This window comes from Theropithecus gelada, chromosome 11 (genome assembly GCF_003255815.1).
Source record: "Theropithecus gelada isolate Dixy chromosome 11, Tgel_1.0, whole genome shotgun sequence".
NCBI lineage: Eukaryota > Metazoa > Chordata > Mammalia > Primates > Cercopithecidae > Theropithecus > Theropithecus gelada.
In genome coordinates, this window is record NC_037679.1 from 109,668,125 (window position 1) to 109,686,598 (window position 18,474).

At 35.8% G+C, this 18,474-nt stretch overlaps 1 protein-coding gene across 2 annotated transcripts in view; it reads right to left on the reverse strand.

Annotated features, from left to right (window-relative positions):
* The window catches only part of EPS8 (epidermal growth factor receptor pathway substrate 8), a 169,402-nt gene that overhangs the window by 31,846 nt on the left and 119,082 nt on the right, over window positions 1-18,474 (reverse strand). For both annotated transcript variants that reach the window (XM_025401810.1, XM_025401809.1), the window contains exons 7-13: window positions 15,689-15,771; window positions 15,004-15,140; window positions 9,681-9,754; window positions 8,273-8,399; window positions 6,140-6,228; window positions 5,720-5,794; window positions 1,776-1,924 (exon numbers count right to left, since the gene is read on the reverse strand). In XM_025401810.1, coding sequence (XP_025257595.1) covers window positions 1,776-1,924; window positions 5,720-5,794; window positions 6,140-6,228; window positions 8,273-8,399; window positions 9,681-9,754; window positions 15,004-15,140; window positions 15,689-15,771 — 734 coding nt within the window. The remainder of the gene's footprint in view (window positions 1-1,775; window positions 1,925-5,719; window positions 5,795-6,139; window positions 6,229-8,272; window positions 8,400-9,680; window positions 9,755-15,003; window positions 15,141-15,688; window positions 15,772-18,474) is intronic.

Here is an 18,474-nt window from a genome sequence, read left to right on the forward strand (position 1 = left end):
AAGACCCAGTGTTAGATCAGTAGGGTGACTATAGTTAGCACTAACCTATTGTACATTTCAAAATAGCTAGAAGAGAAAAATTCAAATGTTCCTAGCATAAATATTTAAGATATTTAAGGTGATGGATATCCTAATTACCCTGATTTCATCTTTATACATTATATGAATGTATTAAAATATCATATGTACCCTGAAAATATGTACAACTATTAATAATGTATCAATTAAAAATTACAAAAATAAAAAGATTTAACCAGTTTTATACAGTATAAGAACAGTATTATATGGCATACACTGTGCTATACTAATACATAAATAGTATAAATAAATGTAAATATTTTCAATTTAAAGGCAACAACTGCAATGCTTTCAAAGAATTCTCTGCTTAACTATATTCCAACACAAGCAACTGTCGAAGTCCAAAAAATAAGTGGAAAAGTTTGTATATGTTTCAATAGGAGAAAAATGGAGAAAAAACATTATGAATTGGCCCATGACTCTTAGGCTAACCCATTCAAAAACATTAGGAAGACAAATGTCTAAGTGGCCATGCTAAGTGATTTGTTCTAAGTGGTGAAATAAATAAAAAGATTTACATAAATGAGCAAAGCAAAAATTATTTATTTACAATCATGAAATTAGAAATATTTTCTTACCTTGCCTTGCTCAGCAAGCATTAGTACTACAGTTGTTAATAATCTGTCTTCCACAATCACTTTATTGACAAATGTACAATTCTTAAAATTACCCACTCTTCCTTTTCAGTTCCATTGTGACTCTCTAGTCCTGACGAATACTGATTTATAAGGAGCCTCTACTAAAACATTAGCATCTCAAAAGGCCTCTGCCTCCAGTTACTTCTGTCCTTGTCCTTGCTAGCCTCAACTACCAGACTGACCTTTCTAAAACATAGATGTCATTATGTCACACCTCTATTCACAAAGTTATTGGTTCTCCACAGCCTACAGAACCATGCTCCAACTCTTTAGCATGGCACTGAAAGCCTGCATAATCCAGCCCTCAACTCTATATGCTCATTTTAATACCCTCCTCCTCCTGCCCTTCCACAATCATCTGCTACCCAAAGTCCATATTCTAGAGAAACACATCTTTATCCTCTCTTCTCTTAACTACCTCATGCTTTCACTTCTGCTTCTCTCTCTACCTGGACAGGCCCCTGCCCTGCTATGGAACTGTGGAAATCCTACTCATCCTGCTAAAAGGCAGTTTAGCAAACTAATGATGAATACTGACTCCAGAGCTACATGGCATGAGTTCACATCCCTGCTCTGTCACTTACAAGTTGTGTGACCTTGGGCAAATTACTTATCCTCTCTGGGCCTTACTTTCCTCATCTGCAAAATGGGGATAATAAGAGTAATTATGTAAAGTGCATGGACTAGCAAGCACTGTGCACGCGTGTGTGTGTGTGTGTATGTGTGTGAACTCTATGTGTACCTGTTGATTTTAAATGCCAGCTCTTCTTTGAAAGCTAACTGCCCTCCTGTCTAAATCCTCTTCCTGACTGCTCCCCCTTGCCAACCAACAGCATTTTGTTTATGATTCACTCCTAAGGTATATCATGTCTTATATTACATACACTTCTATCTCTTCCACTAGATTTGTAGCTTTTAAGGGTTTAAGCTTTTTCATCCTATGACACTTAGCCCTCTTATGTACAAGGTTAAATAAATGTCTCATTAGATCCATATAATAAACAAAGAACGGTACTTAAGGCATTATAGGTGGCAAATGCTGAACTCATATATGCTTACCTGGCTTTCATCCAAGTTGCGCCCAAAGATATCCACAGCTGCCGTTCATCACCATTGACAGTATAATTTAAGAAATCAATTGTGTCCTTACTCAATAGGGGACTAAGTACTGAACTGGCTAGTTCAGGACCTCCTGTTGCCTGCACCACCTAAAAGAATAAACCATTTTTAGCAAGAAGATGACTATTCTTTGTGTATTTTCAAAATGTGTAGACAAAATGGCAGACATGCCAAAATAAGCACTATTTTTTAATAGTCATATTAAATTTTGATGCTGTGCAATATGCTACCGAATGAAAAACAGCTTGTCAAATCAACTTGCCCAGCCCAGCAGTGCTTTAAAATCTAAAATGAAAGTTAACAATTTAACAACTTTCACAGCATCTGCCTATGGGCTGCATATGACTATAGTTTCTCTGGAAGATACTGAAGGCTATGTAGAGAACTCTAGATCAGGTGATTTTACTATCCCTGTTTTGTTGTTGTTGTTGTTTTAAATATGTGTTTCTCTACTGGCAAATCTATTATGCTAAACTTGAAAAATACAGTTCCCAAGATGAATACTATCAAGAAAAACAATACTATCAAGAGTTAACAGTCTATGGCTGTGCCTATACAGACACATAAAAAATAAAAGGATCCAGGGAGGAAGGCGAAACAGGAATGAGAACTGGTACTCTGAATCTATGGTACTTTTCTCCAGAATTATTTTTGGAAAATTTCCCTGATTTAATATGGATAATTTAATGACAGCAGAAACAAACAAACAGGTGCAATTCTCTGATAAGCAAAATGAGGATAAGTAGATGTCCAAAAACGGCTCTAAATTTACTTCTTATGAGCTATTTTCTGGCTTAGAAAAATGGTAGTTATCTCCTAGAGCAGAAACCAGAGTCCCTTTATAAAATCTTCCCTTCTCAGAGACGTGGCACAAGAAGAAAGGAGATTTTTTGAATGGCTCCAATCATCCAGGTGTTCTCAGTATGCTATGCTGTTCTAGGTCTCTGTGTATTTGCACATGCTGTTCCCAGTTCCCCAGAAGGCCCTTCCCCATTATTCAGAACTCTTCTCAGGTCCCAAGTCTTAGGAAAGCCTGTGTTAACCCCACAGTGTAACTCTGATGTACCACTCCCCACCCTGCATCCTCTAAACAATTTAGGTGTATTAGTAACACATTATACTATTACACTGTAATTTATGCATATGAGTAACACACTACACTGTTACACTGTAATTTATGCATATTAGTAACACATTACACTATTACACCGTAATTTATGGCTTTTCAGTTTCCCCTCCTTGAGGAGTTGGACTAAGACTTATCTGACTTTCAATTGCAGATGATACAGTGGTACTGGAATGAATGAAAAAAGATGGCAGATAAAGGAGGAAAGCTAACCCTTATTTGAGAACAAAACCTACCCTGCCTACCTAGCATAGTAATTTTTAACTTCCAACCTTGAACACGTTTCCAATAAATATGTGGCAATAAGAGGGAAAAGTAAAACTAAAGAAAATGAGTAGATGAATATAAAAATCTCTGATTTGACAAAGAGGAAATAAAATGAAAGAAACTGTAAATGAAAGGTTAAGAGCCATGGTTCCCTCTCAAGAACGTGCGCAGGCACATGTGCTGTGGCTATGCTTGTGTGTATATGTCCATGCTGAGGGAAGAGGAGAGCAACTTGCAGGTGTAAAGCCACTACATCATGCCTGGCCAGTAGCAGGCCCTGAATAGATGTTCCTCCCCATCTCCCTTGTCCAAGTAAAATGTCTGGGGCCCTGTAGGGAGAACATTAAATGGACCAGCAAAATATTATGATTGTAGGGACCATTAGTAAGGAGTAATTTTTGAGACAAGCAGAGATACTAAACATTGGCAAGTAAACCAATGTTTTCAGGTACATAACCTGATCACAAAGACCAATTTGTATATGTCAGGGAAACCAGTCTTGTTATGTTATAGCTCTACTCTGTGTAATGACTAGACATCTACATAAGATCTCTCAAAGTGTGTGAAATAAATAAGAAGAGGCAGCAGAAACTGCTTTATAAACAATACTTACAAATACTCAAACTAAGATAGCATCAAAAATGTTAAAAAATAAGGAATACAAATTTTGTTAAGGAACTAGTATCAGTTTCTTTGCATATGTATCCCCTTGGTCTCCGTCTAATTTTTTAAAAGCAATTATATAGCAAGAATTATTCAGAAATAATTAGGCAAGTAGAAATCTGATGCTCCATATATAGCAACAACATATGGAAGCATTCATAAATTATTGATGTACTCTTGGACTTTCATCTTCTAATGCCTTATTGCTTAGCTTCTGACATTCATGTTGATAATGTTACTTACTTTCCTATGTTTGTAAAGCAATACTCATTTCATATTCTACTTCAGGTCTTGTCTACTTATCCCTGGGGAAAGAAGGATGAGAGTTATCCTCCCTTACTGCCTCTTGTCAATCTTACTTGCTGGTTCTTCCCATTCTCCTAACATCAAATGCCCAGGGCTCAACCAGTCCTTGGCCTGATTTCTCCATTGAACTCCAAATATATATACTCAACTATCAATTCAAATTTCCCCATCTGGATGCAACTCAATTTTGATATGTCTAAAACTGAATTCTTCACCAACCTCCAAAAACCTGCTCTACCCAGTCTTCCCCATCTTGGTTAATCATCACTCCATCCTGTCAGTCTTAGGCCAAAAAGCTGGGAACAATCCTTGGCTCTTGCACAGTATATCCAATCTAGCAGCAAATTTATAACCAGATCAGACTTCTCACCACCTTCAACGATACTATGTCCAAGCACCATAATCTCCCATCTGGATTATTTTAGTAATGACCCTAGCTTCTTCTTCCCCAAAATTTCTAAACATTATAGCCAGGGCAATCCTTTTCTGCTGAAAACTCAATTGTCAAAGGTCTCCCAATTCCTGATAAAGACAAACAAGATGTATTTTCCTGTTATCCCGCTTATATCATCTCTTTCTAATCTTTTCTTCCCTCATTCCGTTGAAGTCACAGTATCTACGTATTCCAAGAACATCCTTTGCATGTTACCACCTCAGAACATTTACACATTAACTATTCTCTGTCTGGAATTCTCTTCTTTCAGGGATCCACATGATCCATTCTTTACTTCCTTTACTCCAATGACATCTTCTCATTAAGGCTTCCTTTAACCAACCCTACTCAAAAAGTGCAACACTCCGTTTCCCACAAACATACACACATGCGTGCATCTCCCTGGAGAACTCCCAGTTCTCCTTTGCTCCTCTATTTTTCTGCATAGCATGTGATTTTTAGACTACTGTATTACTCAGACATTTATTTAGGTTATTGGTTACCTCTGTATGCTACAATATAAGTTCTAACAGTGTAAGAATTTTTGTCTGTTTTGTTCCTGATGAGTTACTTTAAAGCCAAGCACAGAGGAGGCTCTCAATTTGTATTTGTAGAATAAGTACATAAATGAGTAAACAAGTCAGAGACAGTTCAGGAGATGAAGGAACACCTCAATAAAAAGAACATGGGTTCCTGAATGACTTCATGGAGCAAACCATCCATGAAGAACTAGACTTCTCATGATTATTTTGTGAGAATAAGAAAAACATCTACATTATTCAAGGCACTGAATATTATATACTAGTATACATTGAAACACTGGTATACAATAAATCTTTATTTATTTTCATATCCCTAGCACTGTCAGAGATACCAGTTTCCTCAACTATAAAATAAGGTGCTTAAACTAGATGATTTATAAGGTTCTTTTAAATTCTCAAATTTTACATTCTTGACGTTTACACAAATGGCAAAGAAATAGTACCCACACAAGGTAATGAAGAAAAGCACTTTAGATAATCCAGACAGACACTGGGGGTTAAAAAAATATACTAAGAATGATTCTTTCTTAAACTAATAAAATCTCACCATATTTAATGGAGTAAACAAAAAGTGAACCAAATCTGCAGCACTAGGATTCTGAATATGAGACTTCAGTTTGGCCTGCAACATGAAGAAAACAGAAAATAGATTAATATCAAGCAAAGTCAGACACTCAGAAAGGTCCAACATAGACTCAGAGGGGGTGGTCTTTACCACCAGTTTCATTTTACATACATTCTTTAGCATGGATAGAGTGAGAATAGAAGTCATTGTTTTTCAATCAAGTCTCATAGATATATATGTTTTAAAATTTGCTGTTTTAATTGAAGGCAAATCAAAACATACATACCCCCCAAAAAATCTATAAAAACAATTTTATTTCTTAATTTGATCAGAAACATCCTGACTAGACTTTCATCTTTTTCATTTATTTCTTCTAATTCTATATACATAAATTTCACTTACCAGAAGGTTAAATCCATGTTTAAACTTTTGGAAACAGTCAAGAAATTCATCAGGAGGTGGAGGTTTTGCCCGCAGCGTTAAAACACCCTCTAATGAAATAAGCAAGAGGAGGAGATCAGAGCAAAATCCAAGAAAACTTATTAAATGGAAAAACAAAAACCACATTTATGTCTGTAAAATTTGAGGATCTCATCAGACATGCTACCTAACTACTGGGCTGCATCTCATAGTCTGACTGTAAGAAACTGAGAAGATACAAAGTTCAAAATGGATTGCTCTGTCTTTAGGCACTACAAATTACTCATTTAATTCCATAAATATTCATTGTAGCCTTTCTCTATGGCAGGCATTGGGCTTATCATTGTGAAGGGTATAAAAGTGAGTCAGTGACAAGCCCTGCCTTAAAAGCTAATAATATACATGAATCAGATAAATAACAAGACAAGTACCAATCATTATGAGAAGAGACTTACCTGGTTGGGAGATAAGGAAATGGATACTTAAAGGGTATTAGATGGAGAAAGTAGCCTCTAAGACGGGATTTGAAAAAGTTTGGTCCAGGGCGATGTGGTGGGAAAAACATCATGGTTGTATAAAACAGCATCAGCAAAAACAAGGAAAGGGGGAATTGCATGTATATGAAACAACAAACAAAAGCAGAGAAACATGAGATTGGAAGGGTAGACCAAGGTTAGATTGTGGATAACCTTGATTTCCACGGTGAACAGCTGTACTTAAATCAATAGAACATGGAACTAGCGTGCTTCACAGCAGAAGCATGAAGTGGCTGAACGCTTTTGAAGATTGTTCTCACAGCATGAAAAAGCAGAGGCTTAAAACTGCTTAGAAAGCAGGGTAAAAAAAAAATGATAGTAGCTTGAACTGGATATGAAAATTAAAAGGGAAATAACTGGATACAGGAGATGTTGAGAAAATAAAATTGATGTTGGCTACAAGCTAGAGAATGAAATCATAGAAGAATCTGTGGTTTTCAATCTGGGTGATCAAGAGCACAGTATATCTTTCACAGAGAATTTCAAAAGGAGTAAGTGGTTTATGATACCAGGAAGCAATCGTACTTAATTTCAGAATATGTAGAGAGGAGGCACATTCACATGTAGAAGATAAAGCCAAAGGTGATATGCTTATCATATAAATATGTGGTAGAGAAAGATTTGGAAATTATCTGTAATGTAAGGGATATTTATTTACTATTTTATATCTTTCCATCTCTACCATTTTGTCAGCAGAAGTATAAACATTACTTCCATAAGTTTAATTTTATATAGCTGAGGCCATTTTAAATAGCTGAACTGCAGCATACTTCAAAATTGTCTATATGTGACTTCGTATGTGACCTGAATGTACTGTTTAAAGTTTTGTGATAAAAAATTCAAATCCGTTGAAACTTTTAAATGTTTTAATAAGTCAACTCTTTTATTTAACAAATAATATGGTTCTAGTTTATAATAGAATAAATTCAAATATAAGAAGAATAGAGCTATGTCTTTCTTTAACAGACACTTAATTTTACAATAACTAATCAAAACTACAGACAGATGATCACTGCCTGAATCTCAGAGTCTGCGATTTAGGTAAAACATTCCAGGATCTTTCTTCACTATATAGCTGACTTATAACCAAAATGGACTCTTCCTGAGTTCATCCTACTCTTTGCCTAAATCTCAGGTGCTACCCCAAGACTAGAAGAAGAACCCTAGTCCACAATCAATGAAGTTTTGCTAAGCAGTTCATGAGGGTCAAAACTCTGCCTAGTACCAGAGTTCTTTTTTTTTTTTTTTTTTTTGGACACAGAGTTTCGCTCTTGTTGCCCAGGCTGGAGTTCAATGGCGCCATCTCGACTCGCTGCAACCTCCACCAGGTTCAAGCGATTCTCCTGTCTCAGCCTCCCGAGTAGCTGCGATTACAGGCACATGCCACCATGACCAGCTAATTTTTGTATTTTTAGTAGAGATGGGGTTTCATCACATTGGACAGGCTGGTCTCAAACTCCTGACCTCAGGTGATCTGCCCACCTCAGCCTCCCAAAGTGCTGGGAATACAGGGGTGAGCCACTCCAGCCAGTACTGGAGTTCTAACCAGTCATAAGAAGATTAAGAAAATCCAACTTACCTCCTGGTCCTTTCTTTTTACCTTTCTTATTTTTCTTCCTTTTAGAAAGTTCAGAAAATGCTTCTGCTGCTTTTTGGAGTTTCGTGATAAAAAATTCAATGTCATCCAAAATGTGGTTTAAGATTTGCTGAAATTAGAAATTATAGAATAAAATATAAAACAAAACGTTTACCTTAGCTGTACACTGTTAGTAAATAATAGAAAGGTTTTTTTAGAAAAAGTAGCAGCCCACATGCCAATTTCAAGTTTATTACTAATTACAAGAATCAAACTAAATATACCTGTAGCCAACATCTGACATTTACATATTTCTTTAGCTTACTTTTGCTCTATTTTCAATGTCATCAAGGAAGCATTCACAATAACTACTCGGATTATTATTTTCAATTGCTCTATTTTTCCCAGTGTTCTCCCACACAGTTAGGAGGAAAATTCTAAACTACGTTTTGTTAGAAGAGCACTGACATTTTTGCTTTACTGATAAATGTTCCAACAAAGCACTGACAATATTATTTCATGGAATTAAAGGTACACGGATTGTTGTGATAACCTAATAGCTAATCTATGATACTAAGCATTAATAAGAATTTCCACGTGACAAAATAGAATTAATAATGCACCATGCTATCAGAGACCACTGGAATGAATCTGATTATCTTACATACTATAGTCTTAGTTGCCTTTCTCCAATATGTGTGAAACTTGACATTCTTCTAATTTAAGACTAGAAATTGGGGTTAAATAAACTTTTCAGTATCACACGTAATAGTGTGATATAAAAATGGAATTCCAAATTTCAAATTCCTTTTAGTATTTGTTTCTCAATAAGCTAGTAACATGCGTACAGTATAAAAAGTAACTATATTAACAGCATATTCTGAATCTCATTTATAGAATGAGAATGCTATAATAAAGCATTTACAGCATTCTCATTCTGTAAATCACTAGAAAGAAATGAAAACAAACGTAGCATTATCTTTTACAAAAGCATTACAATTTACAAATCTATCCTTTAAAAATGTCACTTGACTTTTTTATTTATTCTAAAATACATTGTTAATAAATGCCAATAAGACATATTAAAAAGATATTTCAATTATGAATTACAAACTATAATAAAATAAAAACTGCACCATTCCTGACAGCTAATAATTCAGCCTAAGTTCCAATGTAAACTAGTTAATATGCTGATTCTTCTATCACAGCCCAAGTCTCCTAACTAAATACTGGCATAAAGGCAAAAAATGGTTAAGGAAAAAACTAATTCAGAGGGCATAACCATCACTGGAAACAGAAAACATAGTTTCCATAAAACATCTTTATTTAAATAAGCTTCATTTACTTATGAAGTTTTTTTTCCTCTTAAGAAAAAAAAAGCCAATGATCTAAAGGCGACTCCTGTACTTACCACATCTCTGTCAATGCGGGCTGCCATCATCTCAGGCGTTTCTTCCTGCTCATGATACTGCCTTGGTTTCTCAACTATAGAAAGGAGAATCATGTCTTTCAACCTTTTACTCACACAATACCAATATAGGCAATTAAAACATAAAAATTAGTTTAAAAGGAGGACCATTTGCAAAAGGGAACACCTCCACTGGATACACAAGTCAAAACTGTGCTCATCAGCCATGAAATGCATCCTTGTCTACACTAACAGGAGCAGCTGGGCAGAGCTTACGTATTGCTCCTCTCACCTTTATGATGTTTATTTAACTTGTAATATCCCCTCTATTCTCTCTCTTCCCTGAGTCAGCTACCTGTAGAACCAACCTTAACTTAGCATGGTTTAATTCCTACACAAGCCAGAAACATAAACCAGCAGTTAAGCTTTTACTTCTCAAAAGCTGGTCAACTTAGTTCTAATGCAACAGAGCTATAATTTTTATACATTCCAATACTGTGACTACAATAAAGCTTTGGGAGTTCTGACAGCAGAGTGCTTCTTAAAATTTAAGTGTAATTAAGCTTAAAACCCACAATATTGGGCTCATTAATTTGAAGCTACGAGCTTTAAAAGCAGACAGAAATTTTCACATTAAAAAATAAATGTCCATTCAAGATATTAAGGTTGCTCAGTTGGCTAGAGCATGATGTTACTCATGAAGTTATTATCATGAACTCCTTCCTGGTATGAGTTAGTTAATACTACCGCTAAACACAGAGAGTTGTTACAGATATTTCATGGAAGAATAAATTTTAAAATATATGGATGGAACAACAGAAATGTAACACCACAAACGGAAGTACAACTCACGATACATCATCATGACTCATGATGCTCAATACAGAGAACTGCAAAAAAATATTGAAAACTTTGTATTGCTATTCTTCCTATGCACTAACTTTACCTATAACTGGAACACTTGCCAACAAAAAAAAAAGAAAGAAGAAATCACCATGTCTTATGAAACTTAATTAGTGGCTGTTAACTACTTTAAGATAATTAAAATTTCTACCTATGAAATCTTGCCAGTTAGCTACTATTTTACACATAGTTAGCTGCTACCTTGGCTGTAGTGGACTACCACAGAAAGCACTAAGTTGAGGTTGAAATAGCTATTAGGAACTCTACAGAGGTCCCCAAAAAATATCATTTGGAGGGCACAGTGACAGGGAGATATGGTATTTATTGGGCTCTGTCAGGTCTGAAACACAACTAGGAACCCTAGTGCCACTGGCGCTATTCCACAGAGATCACCTTTGGAAGTCAGGGGTAGATATACCTCAGGGATTCAAAGGAGAAGCAGTTCAGCCTGAGTCAGCCAGAGCCTTCAGAGGAACCAGAAAGATACTCCTCTTGAGGGGCTTTCCAACTAAAAACTGGACTGGATCCAGGCCAAACCTGAATAATAAGTCTTGTGTTTAGTCTAGTGGTAAATTTGAAGTTCTGAAAGCCTTATCTCACTTAGTTTAAGCAGATGACATTGCAGAAAATATTTCAGATAAAATTTAATGAAAGCTCAGAAACCCCTAGGGATAAATTCTCTCTTTGTTATAAATTATATTAGGTTCGGCAGGGCACAGTGGCACACGCCTGTAATTCCAGCACTTTTGGAGGCCGAGGTGGGAGGACCACGAGGTCAGGAGATCAAGACAATCTTGGCTAACACGGTGAAACCCCGTCTCTACTAAAAATACAAAAATTAGCCAGGTATGGTGGCATGCGCCTGCAATCCCAGCTACTTAGGAGGCTGAGGCAGGAGAATTGCTTGAACCCAGGAGGCAGAGGTTGCAGTGAGCTGAGATCGCACCACTGCACTCCAACCTGGGTGACAGAGCGAGACTCCATCTCAAAAAAAAAAAAAAATATATATATATATATATATATATGGTTCAACATATTATATATATAGTTCAACATATATATAATATTATACATAATATATTATATATATCATATAAGATGTATTATATATACATAAGATGTATTATATATACATTATATAATATATATAAGGTTCAACATATATTTTTACAGGTTTATTCAGAATGTCTGTAAGCTTGTCTTATCCTTCCTCTACTTCAGAACCTCTTCATCAAAATAGTAACAACAAAAACACCATAAGTACACAAAAAGTATAGAATACAATAAATTACTGTATTTTAAACATTTTAAGTACAAAGATCAATACAAATTTACATAATTTATGAAAACAGAAACTTATAAAATTAAACTACATAGCTCTATTTTTTTTTAATGAATGCATCAAAGAGTTCTTTTTTTCATATATTCGGTAGCTTGGCTTACATTTAAACCTCTGAAAAAACCTTTAAGAATACAAGAAACCTAAACAAAATAGAAAACAATTCAGAAAGAAAATGAACTCAATTTGGCAAAATGAGAACCACAAATTACGCTTACTATTCTGTAGTCAGTACTATCATAAACATTATTTACTTTCAGATTCACAGCAACCCATGAATTATTATCCGCATTTTAGAGATGAGGCTGAAGTACAGAGAGATAACTTCCCAAGACCACACAGGTAGACAGATCAGGTCTTGCTTCAGAGCCCAACTTTTACCCCGCACATCCAAAGAAGAGTCCGAGGTGCCTCATTTTTGGAAATGAGTTATATCGTTTAACTACAGTGCCAGATACCCTGTGTGAATCATACTTTACTGGTTAAAGAATAAGAAAGCTGGCCGGGCGCGGTGGCTCACGCCTGTAATCCCAGCACTTTGGGAGGCTGAGGCGGGTGGATCACGAGGTCAGGAGATTGAGACCATCCTGGCTAACACGGTGAAACCCCGTCTCTACTAAAAATACAAAAAATTAGCCGGGCGTGGTGGCGGGCGCCTGTAGTCCCAGCTACTCGGGAGGCTGAGGCAGGAGAATAGCGTGAACCCAGGAGGCTTGCAGTGAGCCAGTATCAGGCCACTAGCCTGGGAGACAGGGAGACTCTGTCTCAAAAAAAAAAAAATTAGAAAGTTAAGAAGTCCCACTGGAGTAGAGGCAAAAGAATGAGGCTCTAGCGTTCATCAGATTCGAGCCTGCTGAATCACAATTTATTCGTCCTTAAAATGAAGAGACTAGACCAAACACATTTTAAGGCATTTTTTAGTTATAAACATTTCAGATTCTAGTAAAATATTCTAACACATAAAAAGTAACACTAATAACACAGGTGAAACACAATGAGATCTCAGTTATTATTGATGAAGCAGCAGAGAGCAGCTCTCATTTTTCCACAGCAGACTTACAGAACTGTTGTTATCTGTCTGAATGCTCAGACCCCTACACCGTATTTCCATTCAAACATTTAGCTACAGGATCTAGCAATATAAATCATCCAAAATTACACACTCAGAAAAGATAGCCCACCAAAATGTCAGGTGACTTTTAGCACTAGAAGGCTATCCACTGAGTTGCTTTGGTTGTTTAGTAATATAATGATGTCCTAACTTGTCTATTTTAATGAATATATTACTAATAAGACAGATACACATTAAATTTAAAAAATGACTTTATAGAAATATAAGCTAAAACAGGGAGGTTTTTTTAAGCAAGTGGGAAATTATAATTCAGTGTTTTTAGGAAGTTGTTTGGCAATATGTGTCAAGAGTTTTTTAAAGGTTAATATTCTTAGCCCATAATTTCACTTCTAGAAATCTATCCTATAGAAATAACCAGAGACATGGTCAAAGATTTATAAACGAAGCTGTCCATCATTATTGATAAAAAATAAACTATGAAATAATATTTCAAAATTGAGAATGGTTGAAAATGATACAATAATATAAACAATTATATATTCATCAAAAATCAACTTTTAAAAATGTTATATGGCAAAATATGCATCATATAATTCTAAAAATCAGTATTCAAAACTGCGTATACAACATGAACTTTATTGTTTAAGAAATAAGAAAAGACTAGAAAGTAAAATCAACTTGTCAACAGGATGATGAAAATTACAGATGAATTTATTTCCCTAGGTATACAGTTCCAAGTTTTATACATTCCAAATTTTTCAAATTTTACATAATGATTATTTGTAAAATAAAAATATATAAGGTTATATTTTTTAAAAAAACAGTAACACTAAGTTCTATGTTATAATTGTTTTTAAATAGAATGCCAAGGTGAAATGATGCCACGCTCATAGGGCCCACTTGACAAGTACAGTACAGTCGTATGATGGATACCTTTTACCCTTCTCCACTGCCAGCAGCCAACCACTGTCCTGACAACCTTTCCATCAATATGACAAACTTGTCCACAAAGGGACTGTAGTTAAATAATAAAAACTGAGCCGGGCGCGGTGGCTCAAGCCTGTAATCCCAGCACTTTGGGAGGCTGAGACGGGCGGATCACAAGGTCAGGAGATCGAGACCATCTTGGCTAACACGGTGAAACCCCATCTCTACTAAAAAATACAAAAAACTAGCCGGGCGAGGTGGCGGGCGCCTGTGGTCCCAGCTACTCGGGAGGCTGAGGCAGGAGAATGGCGTGAACCCGGGAGGCGGAGCTTGCAGTGAGCTGAGATCCGGCCACTGCACTCCAGCCTGGGCGACAGAGCCAGACTCAGTCTCAAAAAAAAAAAAAAATAATAATAATAATAATAATAAAAACTGGAAATAATTTTAATTGCGGTCTTTAAAAAAAAACCTGTACATATTTTGTTGCCATCTTTTTAACTGTCAATCAAGTGAAACTTCCTCTCTTAGCATTAAAAAAAAAAAAGAAAAAAAAAAAAGACTCTAACCCTAACACCGTATTTATTAAATGGTGGGTCTAAACTCTTACAGATAATAATCTTAACAAAATTCAAGGCTTAACTTTCTTTCACCTAAGATTTGATGTTTTTTTTTTTTTTGAAATGGAGTTTTGCTCTTGTTGTCCAGGCTGGAGTGCAATGGCGTGATCTCAGCTCACTGCAACTTCCGCCTCCCGGGTTCAAGCGATTCTCCTGTCTCAGCCATCCCAGTAGGTGGGGTTACAGGTGCCTGCCACCACGCTCACCAAATTTTTGTAGTTTTAGTACAGACAGGGTTTCATCATATTGGTCAGGCTGGTCTCGAACTCCTGACCTCAGGTGATCCGCCCGCCTCAGCCTCCCAAAGTGCCGGGATTACAGGCATGAGACACTGTGCCCAGCCAGATTTGATTTTTTTAAAAGTAACCTCAAGCTTCAGTTCTGAAATCAGCATCAGAATTTGAAAGCAAGACCTATGCCCCAACCCAAAGTAAGTGTTCAATAAGTATTAATTCTAGGAAGACTCACAGTCCCCTTGGTCGGCTGCCCACGCAGACCAGGCTGCCACTCGACTTCTAACATCCACCTGGGTGACGGTCCCAGGGGGCGCAGGGGCAGGAGCTCTGGGTGGAGGCGGTATACCAGGGTCTGCGTTGGAAATCATCCTTAAAAAGATGAAAACAAATAGAATTTTTACCATCTCTATTTCTATAACATATCAATTAACTCAACTTGTGGTACTAGTTATTAAAATTCAGAAACAACTATGTCAGGGGCAATAAGGATTTCCTAAGCATTCCATATTATGCATGTTTATGAATGCATATGAAATAAAAAAATTAATAGTCAGCTGAAAACTAGGTTGATTTTCTTTCTGAGTCTCATGTGATTTGGAAGGGCCATGGAACAATTACAATCCTACTGTCTAGCTTGTATTTCCCTAGGATACCTTCTCTTCAAATGCCACTCATCTTTCATGACCCTGTGACTTCCAACCCAAGTGAAGCCATATCAGAGAAAGATCAAAACTATGGAGAGCAAAGGAGCAAACGCACTGACAAACTTGGGAGAACAAATGTGTTGAGACTACAGGTTATGATCTATACAATATAATAATATACTTCCATGGAAAATAATTCTTCTAACTCTTTGGGGGGAAAAAAGCCTTAGAAACAAATCAATTCCACCCCTTGATTTCTTTTAATGTTTTTACCTCAGGGCATCAGGCCGCCTCTTCTGTTTCCCTCCTTTACTGTCACTGATTGCACTTTCAATATCTTCACTAATTAGGTTTGCCTGCAAGGAGATACAAGTTACCTGTAAGTTGATAGATTTTTCTGAGTCTTGATACGTAGTTTAAAACAGGAAAAGGAATTGTTCCTTGTCTGAATCAGTAAGCATCTTGATGTAAAAATCTTTTTATAAAAATGTTGTGAAGCATGACTCTTGTGGTTTTTATAATGGTGAACTATATAATGATAAGATTTTAAAAACTGAAGAAATGTTTAAAGATTATCTTAAAGGGAAACTATCCTTGAATAAAGGCAATGAAGGAGGCAAAGAATGGATATGCATATGCTAAAAATGAAACTGAGTAAAAATCTCTAATTGGGAAGAAATTAAGGGGTTAGAGATTCCCACACATAGAACAGACAGAGTTCCTTCCCTTTCTCATCCTCAAGATCCACTGGATACCTATTAACCCAGCAAAACATATCTTTGGGTTTAAGGCAAATCCACTACACCCATGAGATAAACTCCAATACTAGGTTGTACCCTTTTGGGTAACCACTTTATTTTGTCACTTCAGGTAAAAGCTAACTTTCTACAAACAATTAACTTTTCCAATACTTTTCCAATAAGAACATTCAGTTAGATATTTCTTGGGGATCAATGTGAGATTCACAGATAAGAAGTTTTTGTTTGGTTGCAAAGTTTGTTTAGAGCCAGTCATTATCACTCTATATTAGAATGTTGATGAGATGCACCATCTATGTTTGTGCCTCCTTGTTGTATGTAATGTTTTCTCAAATATGTACGTTGTATTTCTTTTACAGTAAGCATCGATAATCATAAAATTTTGGAAATGATGGGATATTTAAAAGAGCATCTCATCAGTTCCTTCTAATTAATAAAACTGAGGAGTACTTGTATGAAAGGGCCTGGCCAAGGTCACATTGCTCGTTAAATGAGAGTGCCAATGCATCCCAGTCCAGTGTGACTTCCTAAGAGCATTAAGTTTCAATAAGACATTACAAACATCCTGTCAAAGGCTTTCTGTTACATAGGATACTAAAACTGAAAATGAAAAGACAGTTAATTAAAAATAATTATTTTTTTAAAAAAAACCCCAAACAAAAACTGAAGATGCCTAGGAATCATCAACTTCTTATACTGGGGCTATTATATTTCTAAGAAAAATTTTGCTGCAAAGGTGGGCAGGAGCATTGCATGAAGTCCTATAATAAAGAAACTTTAAAAATCAAAAACAATATTGCACAATGAGCCATATAAAAGAAACTGCATTTTTCATTGCATTTATACTTTTAACCAGCCAAGGGAAAAAGGTCTCATATGCAGAGTATGAAACCAATGAGTAAATGCATATGGTGCTCTGTGGTATGTGAGCTTTTGGAGTTAGGACAGAACTATATTCAGTAAATACATTTTGAATCCATTATCATTACCATTCCATATCAAATAAAGCAAACCCTTTATTCCCAAACTTAAAATTCAGAAGCTTTACACTATGGCATAGTAACTTTTAGCTCCCGGGGGGCTTTTTAGAGCACAGATACAAACATCAAATCTGAAATGTTTTTTAACTTAGGCCTCTGGTTTATATATGTTTGAATTAAATTTCACTATATTTTTAAAGCAAAATGTTCCCTTTAATATTTATTGAATATATCTAACCTTACAAAAATTATAATATACTATGACTTTCAAAAGGCACTATACAAAAATCTGATGAATATCACTTACACAATTTACTTAAATGCCAGTTCTTTTAGAAGAAGGTTTTTAGAAAGTCATCTATGATGTAAATTGAAATTAGAAGAAATTATGAAATACAGTTTACAGTCAATTTTACTTTATCTATCATCTTTAAATGTCAAAAAATACAGAAAAGATCAAGTGACTGTGCTAATCTCCTAAAAGTTCTTTATAAAATAAAATTACATGGATATTTTATAATATATCATCAAAATGTTAAATCACTGCTTTAGCAAAGTACCAATTAACACAAAATGATTTCTCTTTTAAAGAAAACAACTCAGGAAATAAACACATTCAAGGTTGAAGATAACTTCTAAGGTCCAATAAAGCATCACAAATTATAATCATTTGAAATTACACTGTACTTTGAAATAGAAACTTTCAGGACACATCCTGTTATTACTGGCTCATCTATTTTCACGTATCATTTGGGAATTACAAATCCTGAGCAACGATTCGAGTCACATAATTAAATGGTGAACTTTAAATCAATATCGTGGGAAATGTCTAAGTACTTCATTGCAGTAATCCACGCTATGTCATTAGTGCAGAATAAATTAGAATTCCATGATTATTTACTGTCCACAAAGCATGATTTCTGAACAATCAATTTTTAATTATAAGTTTAAGGCATTTGATGTGAATTTAATATATTATCTATCCTTTAAAAAAAAAAAAAAAACAGAATGCCTCTTATTTTTAAGAGACACAGTCTCACTCTGTTGCCCAGGCTGGAGTGCAGAGGGGCGATTATAGCTCCCTGTAATCTCCAACTCCTGGCTCAACAGATTTTCCTCTCTCAGCCACCTGAGTAGCTGAGACTACAAGTATGTACAACCACACCTGGCTAATTTTTTAAACCTTTTCAGTAGAGACTGGTCTTGCCATGTTGTCCAGGCTGGGCTTGAACTCCTGGCCTCAAGCCATCTTACAGCCTCGGCCTCCCAAAGCACTGGGATTACAAGTATGAGCTACTCTGCCTGCCCCTGATTTGATTAA